Genomic DNA, 18,148 nt, shown 5'->3' with positions numbered 1-18,148 from the left:
ACGTGGTTCCAGCATCTTAATAACAAGTTGCATACAGCTTGAAGAAAAAAAAAATCACGCGTGTAAGTTTTATTTATTTTATCAAAGTACATCATTATACTCGAATGGTTTAAACTGTAACATATATTAAGAAAAAAAGGAAAATTGAAAGAAAAAAATGACACAATTATAGTTAATAATTAATTTAAAAAATTACTTATATATGCACAACTTTAATCAGATGAACTGGAACTTAATTTACGTAAAAGAACAATTTGAAGAATTATTGGCAAGTATGATGCAAAATAAATATCATTGATATATACGATGAATATGAACATCATTGATGAATTGTATAATCGGCCGATTAGTAAAATGCCTGATGTTGGCGGAGTTCCTAGTAAAGGTTAGAGGAAGACGAAAGCTCTACGGCGGGATCCCAAGACCTTAATCCGTCGATACGTAATGGGATATAATGCGAAATTAGCCGTTCACTATGTACAGTTACGCATTACGCTAACAAGACGTACTTCCGATTATAGTGAGGGGCACCTATTGTTCAACCGAGCCAGTAGTGTACCCCTTAGTAGTCCCAGACTCCGGCTATTCCTATACGGTATCCATTTATCTATCTATTCAGCCGCTCCGTATAACACACGATAGATTCCACGTAATCTCGTCGACACAATGGCTTGGAGGGCTGAGATATACTGCGAACATAACACCGCGATCTTTTCTGATCACCTTACGCGCTTGCGACGCTTCCGACTGTAATTTGATAAACGTAACTAGCTTTTTTTCAAGACGAATCGTTTTTACCTCCAGACATATACTTTTAAAAAAATGTGAGTGTAGATTTAATACCATACGGTGTTTATATAATTCTCGCCGTGTTGATGTTGATCGATATATCATGGATTTTAAATTCCGCATTGTGATGGTGCCGTTTGGTAAACACCAAGGGTTTTTAAATCCATACCATGTTAATATTAACACGATGAAAATTACGTAAATATAAAAATTATATAACCACGATGAAAATTACATAAACATTAAAATTAAACACATGATGTTAAAAATTCACCCTCATATATTTTTAAGGTGTACAAACATCTCCAAGAGAAGTATAATTTATGAGAATTTGTTATAACAGAGTTTTTTACTTGTTTATCAGGACACTTAATTACAAGAATACATCTGCGATACCAATATAATCTAATTCTCGGAGCTTGGAGCCGTAACGCTTAACGCTATGCTGGAATAACTATCTCATGCCATTGTACTTCTGACGTAGCTGCGAGATAAAAGTATCTAAGTGAATTATCTAGCAGACGCCGTTTCCGTCTACGGATGCATTCGCATTTAACGCAGTTAAAATTCGGTTTAGCGCAATTAGCGGGGTTAAACGGTCGATACACAATCTCAAGTGCAATTTGCACCGGAAGACTTGTGAATTAAACTTTGCGGTAAGAAATCAGAAATAGTAGAAGCGACTCATCCGAAGAAGAAAGAGAATGCTGAAAGAAGGAGATGTATGAAGAGCATAAACTTTCTTATCTAGACAATCCATATTATGTGGAATGAATTGGATTTTGATTCGCAGATTGAAAATATTATTCTCACGCTTCTCTCTGTAATATTGTATCGACAATATTAATTTTACCCAGAATAATATTTAAACGTGTTAAATGTCACTGAAATTTTACAAATACAAAGCGTGCTTTATTTTCCGACGTGTTCTAATTAATTTTGAAATCAACAGCATTAAATTGTCAGTGGTAAATTTTTTTAAGTAAAGTTGCAATCAAAAGGCGAGTAAAAGCCGAAGCTGGCAGGTGCTTGACGAATTAGGATGCATTTAAAAGTCTGCGATGTAAAGTAAATCAAAAGTATATTCGCTACGAGACTGTACTTATTGCCTGTAAATACAGCCTAGTTCGCCGCTCTGGCGCCTGTCATACATGCGGCTAATGCATGTTCGCGGGAGAAAACCCGGGTTCCATCACTGACACCGTATAGCACTCGGATATATATGTGTGGGTCAGAGTGAGCTGATGGAGAGTGCTCTCTAGGAAAAGGCCTGTTTGTCTGGAGAGTTACTACAGATGCTAACGGTAGCTTCGACGGGGTTTAGTATGCGCGATCTGTTGCCTCGACAGGAAACAGAATCCCTCCTATTACCGAGAGGAGTTGCAGCGGTGAACCGTACGTGAACGCAAACGACAGCTACCGGCATTGTTACGCGATGGGCCTCTCTCTTATCGTCTCAGAATGCCCTTTGCTGGCGTTGTGGCTGTCAGGGGGAAAAGGTGATACCCTTCGGCACCTTAAAAGGTCACCGTGACGACGAACGTTTCAGTGGCGTCGATGCAGCTCGACGTATGTGCCTTCCTCCCCTTTCACCTTTTCTGTCTTGCCTTCGCATTGCCTTTATAAACCTTTCCACATGCTTGATGTACAGTTATTCGTTCGTGATCACGACAGGCATTTTTGGCAGTATTTCTTTGATCCTACAGTTTACATGTTTTTAATCTTATCTTTTATATCTACGTATATACTAATGTTCGAAATTTGAGTAGAATTTTGATTGAAAAAGAAAAAATACGAATAAATATATACACTGAGAAAAAATATAGTTAATTTTAATAAATATTCAGTTCAATACTGCCAACTAAATATTTACTTACAGTAAATAAATATTTGTTTAGTAAAAAAAATGATTGTTAAAATCAAATTAATATTTCTTGTATCAAATAAATATATTTTTATATTTAATAAATATTTAGTTGGCATGTATTCAACTAAATATTTACTAAAATTGATTATATTTTTTTTCAGTGTATATACTGAAAAAAACATTTAATAATAATAATGAAGTTTAGATGTGACAGTTATTAAATTTCACTTTGGTGAAATAATTCTAATCAAATGTTCAGTTAATATAACAAAAACATTAGCATTTAGTTGCACCAACTAAACGTTAATTTTATTTTTTTTTAATATTTAGTAATTATTATCAAACGGCAATATTATAATTAATATAATTTGATAATATTACCAATATTAATATCTGTAATATTTATTAAATATCGCATCAATACGCTTAACAAAATACATTAGATGGCTACCATTTGGCTGTTTTGGTAGTGTACTTTAAAAGATTCTACTACATTATGAATGTAGGTTAATATTATATACATAATATTTACAAACATGTATAGAATCTCTTAAGTACAGCGATTATTCGCATTCGACAACGTTCGCAAAAATCGTTACGAGAAACTTGTATACCGCTACGTTGAATGACATTACGCCATTACCTCTTCCATACGCTTCTTTTTAATCCTTCTGGTAATATGCGATAACAACCATGCGGTATTCAGCCGAGCTATCGTATATTTGTTACGCTGTTTATTACCCGCATGTATGTATCTCGACGAGTGCCACTCGAGCATTAAAACACCGTAGCCCGAATATCGACCGCATATTTACTTTAGTTAATGAGCGCTTGATGAGCAATGTTAATTATTGTTAAGCAACGTAATCATTATCGGCGGTAGAGTAACGGGACGCGTCCCGCGTAAAGAAGATTGCTTCGAGAGAATCTTCCATCTAAGCCTCCGACGTTTATAGATCGATGACTTTTGATCGTTAACCGTTTACTTATCACAAACGTGTTATCTCAAGTAAGAGTACCTACATCGTTATTAATGCATTATGTTTTCTTCGCGTCATGTTTCAGTTTCTTATTATACAAAGAAAAAAAAAAGAAGATTGATATCATCTTCATTTAACTATAATTTAGTAATTTTCGATGCCAACTATATACTTATTTTTAGAGAATTATCAATATAATTATTATTACTAACATTATAGCAATAATACAATAATTATAACAATGGAACTTTTAGCCATAATTATTTTACCATGTAATTATCGCAAATACCAAACACTTTTCTTTTAGTATAATTATAAAAATCTTTACAGTACATTTTAATCAAGTTACGGGATATAAATGTACACATTTCTTATTTTTGTATATATTCATACATCTTCGAAATGTGGCAGGAAGATTCGAGAAGATAGTCCGACAAAAATTATCTGTTATTCACTTAAACATTTCCCTATTTGTGTAGTTATCGAGTAACATATCTCAGTACTCTTGGCCCCTCGGGGGGCCGAATTATCTACCAATCTTTACGCCAGTGGCGCTATCGTCTGCGAAAAAAAAAATAAACTAATTGCAGACCGGCGCTCGCAGGCTAGATTCCGGGAATGATGCGAAACAGTATCTTTCCGACTAATTAAATTACTTGCCGTGAAATCAGCGGGTGAGCGAAACTACATTACGCCATATATAGGATGTATAGAAAAGGAGGCGCGAAAAAATTGCGAGGAAAGAGACAAAAAGAAAGAGATGAGAGAGCGGCACATTTTACCTCGAATCACGCAATAAGTTGTTGGATTAACATCCGTTTCTACTGGCAATAACGAATTCCGGTTCGTGATTAAAATTGTTCGGGTCGTGCGCAAATCGCGCTAATGATTCGCAAGCAGTGACAAGTTTGCGAGGCGTATTTTTTAACAGTCTCGCGGAATCTCGCCTCGAGCTCACTCGTAAATACGCCCACGCGTGCACTCGTGTTCTTTACTTTCGATGCCACCCCGCTATGCATGGAGAGCAAAGAAACGTAATAAACGACAACAGTCAACCATTTCTAATGTTAACTGTGAAAATTTAGTTGCATGAGATAATTCTCGTATAACTACATGCTTATTTTCACACGAATCTTCGCGTAATTGACATTAAAAGTCATCTGGCAAAAGTTATTCTTGTTAGCCTTTTCGATCTTTATCAAGAAACTGAAATAGTGTATGTATAATATTCAAGATTTCATCATTTTGTTTATATTTCGCTTCAGCGTAGCTATAATACATTTAACGCATTATGTACTTATACTTATCTAGAATCTAATATTGACTGATCGGGTTTATATACTTAAGCAAGTAAACCTCAGTGAAAAGTCAATTTGTAATGAATGTTAGACAGTGTTCAATATTGTTATTTACTATGTCTACTTCGATCGGATATTAATATTTCTTACGATTATATTATTGACATTGTATCCAACGAAGTCAACAATGAAATACACGTGATCTATTAAACATAGATGACGATTTATTAACTTTTCGCTGAACTTCTTTAATTCACTCTTGCGCAATATGAAATTTTATGAAATTATAATAGCACATTGAAAAAAAGATTGGTTGCTGCAACAATTTAGATAGTAAAATATGGCACCGCATTTTTATATGGCTGCAGTAACCAGTTTTTGGTTGTCGCAGCAAATTTTTAGTTGTGTTAGCTTACCCGCAACGTTAGTATATGATTTCGATAGGCTAACGCAACTAAAAATTTGCTGCTACAACCAAAAACTGATTACTGCAGCCACATAAAAATGCTATACCATGTTTTACTCTCTAAATTGTTGCAGCAACCATTCTTTTCTTTCAGTGCAATGATGAAATAAGAAGAGCTGATCAAATCAATGTTATTTTCGACTGCACATTGCATTTCTATTTTACATATCAATATTTATTATCATTGCATTGAAATATACATTGAAATATATAGCCCATTGAACATCAGATAGTCATGACGATTTATTAACTTTTCACTGAACTAAAATTTTTTCAACTTACATTATAAAATATTTTTATAGAAAATTATAAGAGAAGTATGATAAGGTAAGAAGAACTGATCAAATCAATTCTAATTTCGACTGTATACACAAAAAAGATTATTCTTAAATCAACCATAATATACTCATATATATAAGCAAAAATACTATAATCTTGCTTCGAAGATATCAATCTTGATTTGATGAAATTTGTTTTGATGCAAGTATTACTTTGCACTTAATTCAAGACTTGCTCAATTAAAAATCTTATATCAATACAAATTCAAGACTAAAATTTTTAAAGCAAGATTACAATATTTTTGCTTATATATGAGTATATTATATTGGTTCATTTTTAAGAATAGTCTTTTTTTCTGTGTACCTACGTTGAATTTCTATTTTACATAAAGAAATCAAAAGATACTTGCTCTTAATCAGTTCTAAAATATATACGATCGACATAGTCTCTTTGTTACCTTGTTAATTGCATTGTCTAAGCGATACAAGTTAATAACCAAGATTTTACTCTCGCCGAGTTTAATATCGTGTAAAGTTGTATCATTATAGCATCCCTTGTGGCATAGCAATGAGTGCAAATCCACTAGTCGTTTTCGCTCACTCGAAGGTCGGTATCATTCGCCTAATTAAGTGTAAAAGATTTTTCCATCTCGCGTACGTGCTCCGGAATCCTGTTTTCTCTCGCTCGTGGAAATCGTGGTTAATTCGACGACGGTAGATCTCTGTGCGAATTTGCGAGCGAGTGTAGATCCGCGGAGATCAGATCAACAGCGGGGGGTACCAACGGCGCGACGAAAGAGTATCACTAATTCAAAGTGCTTCCGTCCCCCCCCCCCCTTCTCTCTCCCCCTATCTGTTTTTGTGCCCATGCACAGGCTCGTGCTTCGTGGTGAAGTTTACCATGGCGTGTTCCTTCGTATTTACGCGCCGCGATTCGGTACGGTACCCGGCGGGAACTCTCACGCGTTACAGCGGCAAGACGGTAGCCTTGCTTTTGATTTCTTGTTTCTAAGCGGACGAGGTCCGCCGTCAGCTGATAGCTAATTGGTCGCGCAAGTGCGAAGTAAGAGTGGGCGAATAACGACTTGGCATTTTATCGCGGGTTTTATCGGGGTGCTTTATCGACGAATATAATGCGACCCTCGTGACAGCTTGTACTTATGAGCCCAGCGACACAAATAGCTTGTTAAGTATGTTTGCAGTATCCGCATTGCATAGCATTTCCTTCGGTCGTAATATTTTATCATAACGATTATCGTTTTACGGTACACTGAAAGAAAAGTGTTTGGTATTCGTTACTATAATTGCATGGTAAAATTATTATTAGGAGCTCCATTTTTACAGATATTACTGTTATAATATTTGTCATAATAATTATATTTCTCAAAAAAGTATATAGTTGGCACCAAAAATGGCAATAAATTATAGTAATTGCAACCATTTTTCCTGTTAGTGCACGTTTAAATATACGCTTTTCTACTGTATAGTTTTGCTTTATTTCAATAAAAATGAAAAATTTCAGCATAATGTAACTTTTCGAGACGCTTATATGATTAGAATATGTCATATTTCTTTTTATTTTTAAATTTTAATAGAATGAGTTTTAATAAGAATAAATGAGAAGAACTAAATGATTGAATAAATTACTAACAGTTTTCTATCTAAAAATTACGACATTTGTTATCGTTATCACATCAAAAAGACATTTTTTAACCTGAAAAAAATTTTTATCTTTGAAAATTGAAAAATTATCATAACTAGTTTTTATTTTTTTGAACGTTAATTGTTAAATTCTTTTTTGAGAAGTATATCAGTACTTCATAAGTTGTATGAAAATTTAAAAAATAAGGTGTTAATTTTCACAAAGATAATCAACTTGTATCTTAATCTTCGTTCTCAATCCATTTTGTATCTCGCGCGCGAGATGTCGGTCAACTAATGCAGATGTTTGCATTGAATTGACCGGTGTACTTGATACGGAATACTTCGCTCCGGGAGTGACTGATCTCGCACAATATTATTTACATTTTACATGAAACATAATCCGCGGTATACACGCAACTGCTTGCTTTGGTACGAGAAAGAGAGAATTGAAACGATAATACATAGAACTTACATAGAAATGAAGTTGGATAGCAATTAATGAACTTACAGTTGGATTTAGCATTGTCTCTTGAGGAGCTTTAGTGGAATTTCCTTGTCTGTCTATGTCTTCTAGTCTTACTTCTCTCTCTCTCTCTCTCTCTATCTATTCTCTAAATTCTTTAGAGTGAAACCTCATTCTAAAGAATAAAAATTAAATCAGTCTTTAAAAAGAGTGGCTCACTTTTCAATCTTTAAGATTGATTTCATTCTTCAGAGTGACAATTTTTTTATGAAGGCATAGGATCTTAGAAACGAAATAATCTGCGATTATTATTTAGAAATCATTTATATTTATAATTATTTGTTAATAAAATTGCAAGTTTTTAATAGACGAATAATAGTAAATTTGTAGAATTATTCTCCTCAGTACTCTAAGCCATCATGATTCTAAGCCATCGTTTATCGGCGAATTTGCCAATGACTTGAATAGAAAAGTGATGTCGCAATCAAATTTGCCCTCATATCTCTCTCCCTCTTTCTGTCCCGTCGACATCTGCGTTTTCTTAGAGAGAGAGGGAGAGAGACTCGTTCCTAATACTTATTCTCTCTCGTAATTCCATCTCATCTTGCGACGCGACATTTGCGAGCTTGGTCGATTGCAACAACGCTGTTGGTGCGAGATGGAAATAAGATGGTCCAGGTGACCGACAGAGAAACTGGCAGGAGACTGAAGCGAGGGTGGAAGAGGAGGATAGTCCTGTTGGTGAGACTAGCTTTCTCCACAATGCAATTGCCTGCACGCGCACGAATCACAAATCACATCGCAGAGTAAACTCTCGTGTAGTCCATTGTCCTCATTGCCCGTCTCTCTTGTAGTTTAGTGGGTTACCCACCTAGAGATTTGCTTTAGACGAGACGTTAGATAATCTCTCGCGTCATAGCGTCACAGTTTTGCCACGGAATACGCGCGAGAGGTAATAAGAGAGGTAATAAGACTTGTAACGCTTTGTTCCTGAAGAAGAAGGACGATGCCGGAATGATTATGCGCTTACAGTATGTTATCTTGTGCCTCAGTCATTATATATCTTGTCTTGCCGAACATAACAATTATTGAGTACTTGTAATAATATTGTATTTTTTTCACCGTTCTAATCACAGTTTCGATGTATTTATGATTGTAATAACTAATAATAGCTACAATTCAGATTTTGTTAACTAAAATTTTTATTATTTGATTAAAGTGTTTAAAAGATAGAATTAAAATTGATATAGCTTGATTAAAAGGTATTTTAATGCATTTATTTAACTATAAATTAATTCATTATAATTCTCTCAGAATTCGTTAAAGATTTGTAAGACAATAATTTTCTTACTCGACGATTTCCTTCGTTCTATTCATATCGACGCAAACCTGGGATGTGAGTTTTTCCACGCACGGCATACCCCGTGGTGCATCGAGTTTGACGCACTTTCAGGGCCGATGCGTTTTTGTTATGCGAGACTTACGAATGCATCGTGCGTGTAGTAAAAGTCCTACGCGAGTATAAAGCGCAACGGGGGGTCAGGACGTTACATCCTTTTCTAGAGATAATAGAGGAAAGGAAACAGAAAATCGTTTTCATACAAATTTAATTTTCTTCATATAATTGTTGTTTATTTTATATTTTATAATTTTACATAATTTTTTGCTAAATCAGTCAAACGTGATAATCAAATTTAAAAAATAAAATACGAGTTTAACAAAATATGTTCATCCGAAGAGCAGGAAAATGCAAATTAAAAGAAAATAATTTGAAAAAGTTTAAAATTATACGCAAATGTAGAATAAATTAAACAGCTGTAGACAAATCTACAATCAGTTTGATATTTGCATAAAAATAATATCGATGTTATAAACAAAATACGATGCTATAAATCAAGTTAAAAGAAATGTTAACTGAGTCGCGAGCTCCACGAGCAACGTAGCTCGTAACGTTTTGTTCCTGAAGGAGGAGGACGATGCCGTGCGTCCGGTGAGAGGAGGGCCGGAATGGTGGTGCATCGGCGAATCTAACGACCAAATCTCAACGCCAGTGTAAAATGCAAAACAGCAGCGGAGCGCTGAAGCGAGCGCGGTGAGGCGAGGTGCGGTAGAAGAGCTTCTTCCCCGAATGCGAATTCCACGATGCGTGGCGACCAAGGTGGAGGTCGGATGCTCTCCGGCGAATCTCGCGTCCTTCCTCCGCCTTCTTCCACGCTCCGTCCTGCCGCCCTTGCTCTCCACGCGGGAGTGCGTGAAGCAGAACGAAAGGGGGGTATGGACTGTCTCGGCTCTGGGCTCGCTCCTTCCTCTCGGCCATGCCTGTATCTCGCGAAATATATTCAGTTCTTTTGCATAATAGAGAAAATTCTGCGGTGGCAGATTTATCAATAGACAGAAGAGTCAGTTTATATCTCGTACTTGATAAAAAAAAAAAAGATTTTTATAAACAATTATAAAAAAAGTTTTATTTTCAATGTTAGATTTATTTATTTTATGAGAGTTGATTAGGACATTTAGTATTGAAAATATAAGGAGAGAAAATAATAAAAAATAAAATTTTATTGTTGCGCAAGGAACAATTAACATCGAATTGGCTTATTCTTTCTAAATTTTTTAGAGTGAGATTCATTTCGAAGAATTTAGAGATTTGGTCCAAACATTTTGGTGACTTTAAATAAGTAAGAAAAAGGCCAAGGGTGGATTTTCGAGTACTTAATAATATTTTTATATGTAAGTATATTATATTCTAAATACATGTATCTTTCAGTTATATAATATGAACTGCGGGATGATGTATTCTTATCTATCAGCTTATGTTTCTGATTATGAGTACCCATTTACATCCATTCTACATATATTCATTGTTCATTTTCAAAATGACTCTTCGCCGAATAAAAATCTCTTGAACTTTCGCTTCACGAGTAGAGAGATGAAGGACATTTGTTCTTTTTTTAAACATCCTTTCGCTCCTTTTTTACAATTTCCTTTCTCGAGAAATTCGTCGAGAAAACTGTCAAAATTACGCGTAAATGGATGCTTAATTAACGTCGCGACGCTCTATTTTTTGGAATGGTCTTTAATGGTCCACTTTATTACGCGAATTTGTGCAATAGCGACAAAAGGACACGTTATTTAATGGCATTTTCGCTGCACTAAACTTTATTAACCATCATCGCTGGTTTTCATCTCTCGTCTATCATCCCAGTGAAATTAACGCTCGACGCTTTCCTGGTCGGATTATGAAAACGTAGCACGTGCGATCACCTTTATCCAATTACATTCAGGCTTTTATCTCTCCGTACATGAAACATTAGAGTGCTGCAGTGATAGGTGTAATGGACGGCACGTGTTACGTACAAGTATGTCAGTCTATTACGACATCTAATCAGCTCATAGATAATATATTCTATCCTTCAGTCACTTTACTGTTACTCAACATACAAATTAATCTCTCGTACCTACTTTGGCGATTGATAAGTCTTTAATCCATTATCGACTTTTTGATAATCTATTAGCACGATACGTGCTATTTATTAGAGAACCGTGTAGTCAAAGATAATAGAATGTTAGTGATTAATGTCAATAATGACATTAATCCCTTCAAATCCTGTGTACATTATAATGTACATAAAATTTGAAGACATCCGTTGAAATTATTTAATTCTATCGACGTCATCAGAGATCTGAGATGTACATAATAAATGTATAATACATGTTGAAAAAATAGTCAAACTTTTGAAAAAAAATTAATTGGTTTAGTATGGATTATTTAAATGCGCATGAATTAAATTAAAAACTTTTTTTATACGATTTCAATAAAATCAGGTTTAAAGGTTATTAAATTTGAGATATTTTAGATATTTAATCGTCGTAAAGTTTCCGTAAGAAAACTCACAATGTAAGATAAAATCTGCTTTTGTCGTGTTTTTTGCTTGCAAAGGAAAATTTCGCAATATGAAGCCGGGTGTCGAGCGTGACAGGGAGGAGCGTCACGGGGCGATCTCGAGCGGCGTGCGTGAGTTAAGATCGCGTATACTGTTAATAAATAATGCAGTAATGGGCGTTCGGGTTGAAGAGGTAGCCGGTAAATGCGGCGGAACGGAGAAAGCCGCATTATTTACGCCCGCTGGCGGCTGGCTGGCGGTGACAAGTTTAAAAAGCCGCGGGAAGTAATAACCGAGGTGTCCGCGGATTAAAAGGCGTGACACTGCTAGTTCCAGCGATCACTCTTCCCCGCAACGATGTAATTAAATCCTACAACATACGTATGTACGTTTGTCTACTCTTTACGACCACTCCGACCGGCGTCTCTGCTCTCCGCTGCTGGTTGCGTCATGTGTATAATGTTATGCTAACGGCTATGATCGGGCCGCGACAATCGAGCCTCGAAACCAACAGTTACTGAACGTTTAAGTCCTAGACGTGCGAAATTCACGTGGTGTCCCTCTTAACGGGACTTTTCGCGAGTCCAAAACGCAAATTTTCTGATGTATACACGCTTTAGCCTCGAGGCTACAATATAAGCATTGTATAGACTATTATATTAGCTGTCGTAAACATGTTCCAGTCTGAATGATGCTTGTCTCGAAGTTGAATCACCGGTAATTAAAGCGTAAATTGAAACAGCTCTATATAACCGATAACTAATTTGAAAGTTTCGAACGAACTGGAGAACGTTATAAATCGAAAACATTTCGTAAGTTCGCTGAACTATTACAGCTATATTAATAATTAATCTTTTATATTTTAATTGTGATTTATAAACGTACAGTTTTCGATTAAAAAGATTGTCATTAAACAATATCTTTATTTTAGACCGTATATGTGAGAAACACAATCAATACTAGAAATTTAAAATGCCTATTATGGTCGAAGCTGGATCTTCGTTGCTTAAATAATTCAATCTTAAATTACTAATGTATACTATATATGTACTTGCATATATACCATATTGTGGGTCTTTTTCAAACTGCGCGCCAAATTATTTTTTCGGACTAAATAAACGCAGTTAAAACTACTCTAGTAATCGCGAATTAAATTGACAAGCAATTTAATAATTTGATGCTACCATCAAGCATCATATATTATAAAGATGTTAATATGTTAAAAACTGTTAATAAATTTATTGCGAAAAATATTACCTCGGCCGGGACTTGAACCCGGATCTCTTGTATTCCGTACGAGCGTCCTAAGCCATTAGACCACCGAGGCCTTAATTGTCATTAAAGTAATAAAGAAAATACTCATGAATATAATCACGAATATATGAATTGAGGTTGGAAAATGAAAGAGAGAACTAAGATAGTAAGATACAGAGTATTGAGAGAGGTATATATCATCTTTTAAAATTGGTCTATTTCGAAATTACTATCTCTCTTGCATTTCTTGGAGGATTTGTAGGAAATTCCTCGCAAATAAATGGGAAAAAAGGAAAAAAAAACGCTCACGGAGGAAACGAGCGCGCGGTCCCTCGTTAGCGAATCGCGACTTAATGTCTCACTTGGCGAGCGAAAGCATTGATAGCAGCGCAATTAGACGCGTAAATTGTACGCGTCTACTCGTCGTTGCTCGTTGGACGCGCGCAGCGAGGCGGGCCTATCTGTCCATAAAATGACAATGTACTCCGATGCGAGAGGGCATAGTTACGTACACGGTAAAACGTTTAGATCCGCGCCGTAAGATAACCTTCGTCGTAGCTTACCGAGCGCGTCGCCGGTTGGTTCTCTCTCGCTCTCTTTCTCTCTCTCTTTTTCACTTGCGGCTATTCCCGCGTGCCCGATGTACGCCCGCGTACGGATGTGGCTATACGCACCGTGCGCTCGTTCCTCCAGTGCGTACACACACTGGAATACGCATCCGCGAAACGCTGTTCCTGCGGCGTGCTAGGCGCAGCGACGACTTCGCCCCGCTGGGTATAATACTCTAGACGGAAACAGATGGCAAGGATATTTTATCATTCTCACTCAGGCGCTGCAATGAGAAAAAGATGCCTAAAAAATTATTTTTGAGAAATATATTTATTTCACTGAAATAAATATTTGTTTAAATACGGGCGAAAAATATAATTTTATTTCTAGCAAATAAGTCATCTATTTTATTTATTTTTTTGTGCAATTAATGAGATATATTTCACAAAACTGTATATTTCGTCATGACAATCAAATTTCGTAAGTAACATTTGCTTTGCGATACTTCGACATTTTTCTCTCAGTGTGAAATATATGTAGAATTTTGTTGAAAAGGATAAAACGCGTACATTTTTAAGTATGTGAGAACTTGGCGTTTAAAACCGCAAAGGTGTATATCTAATCGCATGGTAAACGTTTGATAAATTAAAAATACGTTGGTAATGCAATAATACGGGTATAATCTTGCGTCTTCGGCGATTGTCACATCCGACTAGACGCAACATCGAACGGTCGAATGGCAATGCAGGACGAGACCTGAAAAATGATCGTTGCTTTAACGACTCATTTCCCTTCGCGCCGCGATAAAACGGCTCGCTTTCATCGGGCATGTACCTCACGTGCAACGTCCTCGGCGCCGTCGTTTCCTGTTTCCTTCCTTATCTCCGCCGGCAGAAACAGGAAAATCCACGAAAGCCCATACGTTATCTGCCACGTACGGTCAGGGTTCGCACACAGTACCTACGAGAGACGAGATATCAGCCGCAATGCACACCGCAACACATACAATCCGCCCGTTGCGGAAACGCCGAATGAATTATTTCGCAGCTGCGCACGATCGCCAGAATTATTTCGCTTGTAGAGATTCATTGTCGTAGACTGGTGCATCCTCCGGAGAGATCTCAGGCTACGTTTTTAAAGAAATTTATATAAGGGAAACTATTCTAATAAAATCATAATTCTAAAATATCTGATTAAATTATATTTTTTGTTGTTTATCTATAATTAAATCGGAATTTTTTTGGAAAAAAAATTAATATTACACTTATGTGTAATTTTTTATAATATTTGAAATCAATCATCAGATTTTAAATTAAAATTCTTATTTTTTATAATATTTGAAATCAATCATCAGATTTTAAATTAAAATTCTTCTACAAACACAATTGAAATTTAAATTTAAAATTTTGCAAGGTAACAGTTTTTATAAGGAAATCTCGCAAAGTCAAATTCCTATTTTAATCAAACTTTGTATACATAAAGGTTACATAAATTAATGAATTTAGAAAATACTAGTTGCTGTCAATAAATGGTTTAAAAAAATGTAATTATTATCTAAAGCAGTTTTTTTAATCTGTTTTCATTATATCTCAAAAACATTCAAGATATAAAAAAATGTTTATAACAGTCTTGTAATAGAATTATTTATGTCAATAATATTTTTTAAAATTTATTTTAAAAACATAAATTTTAAAAATAATTTATTTTTCTTAATTCATTAAAATTAGAATTTTGCGAAGTTTCTTTATTCTTAAAATTTTAGTCTTAAAATTCTGCAAGTTAAGGTTTATTTGAAAAATTAAATAGAGATTTTTTGTATTTATTTTTATTTAACACTTAACACAATTTTTCATTTCCAGTTGCTTTGAAGCTATATCTTGACAATATTCGTTATAGAAATTCATATTTGTTAAGGAAAAAAATGACATTAAGTCAAATAACACGTCTACTTTAGAATCATTTTGTACATCAATATTACAGACTATGGAGGATATTACAGTAATATGCCACAGGCAATACGTTTCCAGAAGTTTAACGTAACGGCGAGACCGACCGTCATGATATTCTCATGATATTCGACTTATCGACTCTCTTCATCTTGTGCGATTATAAAGTAGCTGCTCCATATAACGCAACGTAATGGGTTAATCAAGTTTCGCTCAGAGGCCTTGCTTCCGACTGATGTACGATGTCATTACGCTCATAAATCTTCAAGTCTCGCGAAAGAGAGAGAGAGAGAGAGAGAAAGAGAGGATAGAGAGCGAGAGAGATAGAGAGGGAGGAAAAGAGGGATCAGGTGTGACGAAAACAATGTTTTCTTCACCGTGTTATCCATCGTGCGGGGAATTTTAATTCACGTTAACGTGACAAAATGGTCGTGTAAAAGACTCTTGTCGCGCTGATGCCTCGGCCAAACTGATGAGATGGCAGTGCGTTTACGTGCTAGATACGACGCCAGATCCGGCCGTGCTCATCCTGCAAACTAAGAAATTATTCAAATTAGCTATGCAGGATTCAAAGCGAGTCGTCTAAGCAACAACTGAAGGGTTGCTCCGTTCTTCGTTTTTCTGCACAGCCTCCGTTTTCGCGATGCAGCGCGTACATCTGTTTGCGCGACGCGACGCTTTTCCATCTCCCTATGTCAATCGCATGTCAATCGACGTTTTTCTCCGAGAAAAAAGTGCGATGTTCTGTTCACACGCGACGAATGCGAAATGCAGTCATGGATGGATTGCGTGAGCCACATGCCTGATTTGATTTTCTTCTTTTACGGATGATTTACGTTTGAGATTAATCTTTGGAACAGTTGCTAGATTCTGAGTTATTTATGATTATTTATGCACATATAAAAATGTGAATAAACTATTAAAGTCCGGATTTGGTTAATTTACTGTTATTACCGAGGTTATTACCAAACTACGCGAGCAGATGTGGCAAGCAAAATATTGCATGCTGAATACTGATGCAAAGTCGCTAATAAAAGTGCTGAATAAAAAATTATTATGCAAATTTTATCCGCTTGATTTTTCAAGAAATCCTTAATTGCAGTGCAAGCGTAAATGATATATTTTATTCTTGTTTAATTCGACGAACAAGGATAAAATGATCCATCATACGCTTTACGGAACGCAGCTTCTGATAGAATCATTATGCCTGAAATTGCGTTTGCCCCATGTATTAATGCGTATCGGATACATTAATTACGTAATTTCCGCCGTACTTTGTTGTTATATATTTTTAACTTTGCGTTTTGCTCCTCACATGATAATATGTTGCGCAAAACACGAGGTGTGAATTGCCGAGATAATTGCTTAATCGATAGTCGCATGTCGCATCAATATTATCGTCACACGTGTATTTTTGTTTGTTCTTTCAGTTGCAGAACCGAGCCCCGCTGGTGCCCAAAGTCAACAAGTGAGTAGAACGTGTATCGAGCGTGAGCACCTCTCGTTCGCGCATATTATAATTACAAACTCGCGGAGAGAGCAGTTTCGCAGTTAATGCTCGTTTCACGTGAGATTTATGCGTCTCTCGCGTTCGGCTCCGCACGCGTATACGCGGGCATGCATAAAATGGTGCGTGTGCGCGAGCGCGCACGTAACTCCGCCGGCCAAGGTGATTCTTAATTAGATTCTAAATTACGCGGCAAAACGAGACGAAAACGCTTAAATCGTGCCTTCGGGTAAAGCCTGCACTTTCGAGAGGCGTGTTTCCGCGGAAATGAATGCCGTTGCGCACGTTCTGGAACGATTGATTGATCGAGTCGCTCGTGACGAAGCCGCTGGGGAAAAGAAAGCGTACGCGTTCCGTAATGCGCGGCTTCCGGTGATTTTTCTACCGTAACGTACGCATGCGACGATTACGGATTTCGATAATAATTGGGACAAATGGGGAGATGGTAAATTGATGTATATGCAAGAGGTATCATGTAGAAATTACAAGCGGGATGCTAATCACGATGGTATATATAGGGTGCTACGCTCCCTTAATAGTCACGCAATCTCGTATGACGAAGAAGGCATGGATAAAGAAAAAAGTTATAAAGAAAGAAGATTTAGAATGAGAGAGAAAATCTAGATTATTTCAAACTTATACATTATTTATCTGCTAGTACTTCCAGTATGCATATTTTTCTTTTAGTAAATTGAATCTCTGACTAGGGCGATAATATGAAGCAAGTGTAAAAAGAGGATTAGTAATCGAAAAATTAATTCTCCGCTAGCAATGTTGGACTTTATAGTCGATTTTTTTAAATTATCTATTCTGGTAAATTTAAATCTATAAAAAAAATAATAAAATATAATCCAATTTTTGATAGTAAAAACTTGTTGAAACTCTTACAAGTAGGTATGTAAGAATTTGTTATATGCAGCTCAGGACAATATAAAAATCTGCACTGAAGTTTGAGAATTCAGATTGCAGTTGAAGAATGAAAAGGGGGATGTTAAAGTTTTTACTTCAGCCAAAAAAGGGCTCATTTTTGCTCAAAAAGGAGTAAATAAACGAAATGATTTTAATAGATTTTATTGAAAATTATGCTACTATTGGAGTATAAACATATAAAGCTCACGGTACCGTAGAATGTCGGACGGGAGTCGGTCGCGTTCAAAGGGCCTGGCATAATTGAGAGATCACGCCAATTAGGTGCGCCTTTAACGGTTTAACTGTCAGACGGA

At 36.0% G+C, this 18,148-nt stretch overlaps 1 protein-coding gene across 1 annotated transcript in view; it reads left to right on the top strand.

Moving 5' to 3' along the window:
* LOC108768380 (uncharacterized) overlaps window positions 1-18,148 on the top strand; it is a 132,260-nt gene that overhangs the window by 69,608 nt on the left and 44,504 nt on the right. The window contains exon 4 of the mRNA XM_018518781.1: window positions 16,849-16,886. Coding sequence (XP_018374283.1) covers window positions 16,849-16,886 — 38 coding nt within the window. The remainder of the gene's footprint in view (window positions 1-16,848; window positions 16,887-18,148) is intronic.

The sequence above is a fragment of the Trachymyrmex cornetzi genome, unplaced genomic scaffold (assembly GCF_001594075.2).
Source record: "Trachymyrmex cornetzi isolate Tcor2-1 unplaced genomic scaffold, Tcor1.1 scaffold793, whole genome shotgun sequence".
Classification (NCBI taxonomy): domain Eukaryota; kingdom Metazoa; phylum Arthropoda; class Insecta; order Hymenoptera; family Formicidae; genus Trachymyrmex; species Trachymyrmex cornetzi.
The sequence above is the reverse complement of the archived record's forward strand: the minus strand, read 5'-3'. Positions and strand labels throughout refer to the sequence as shown.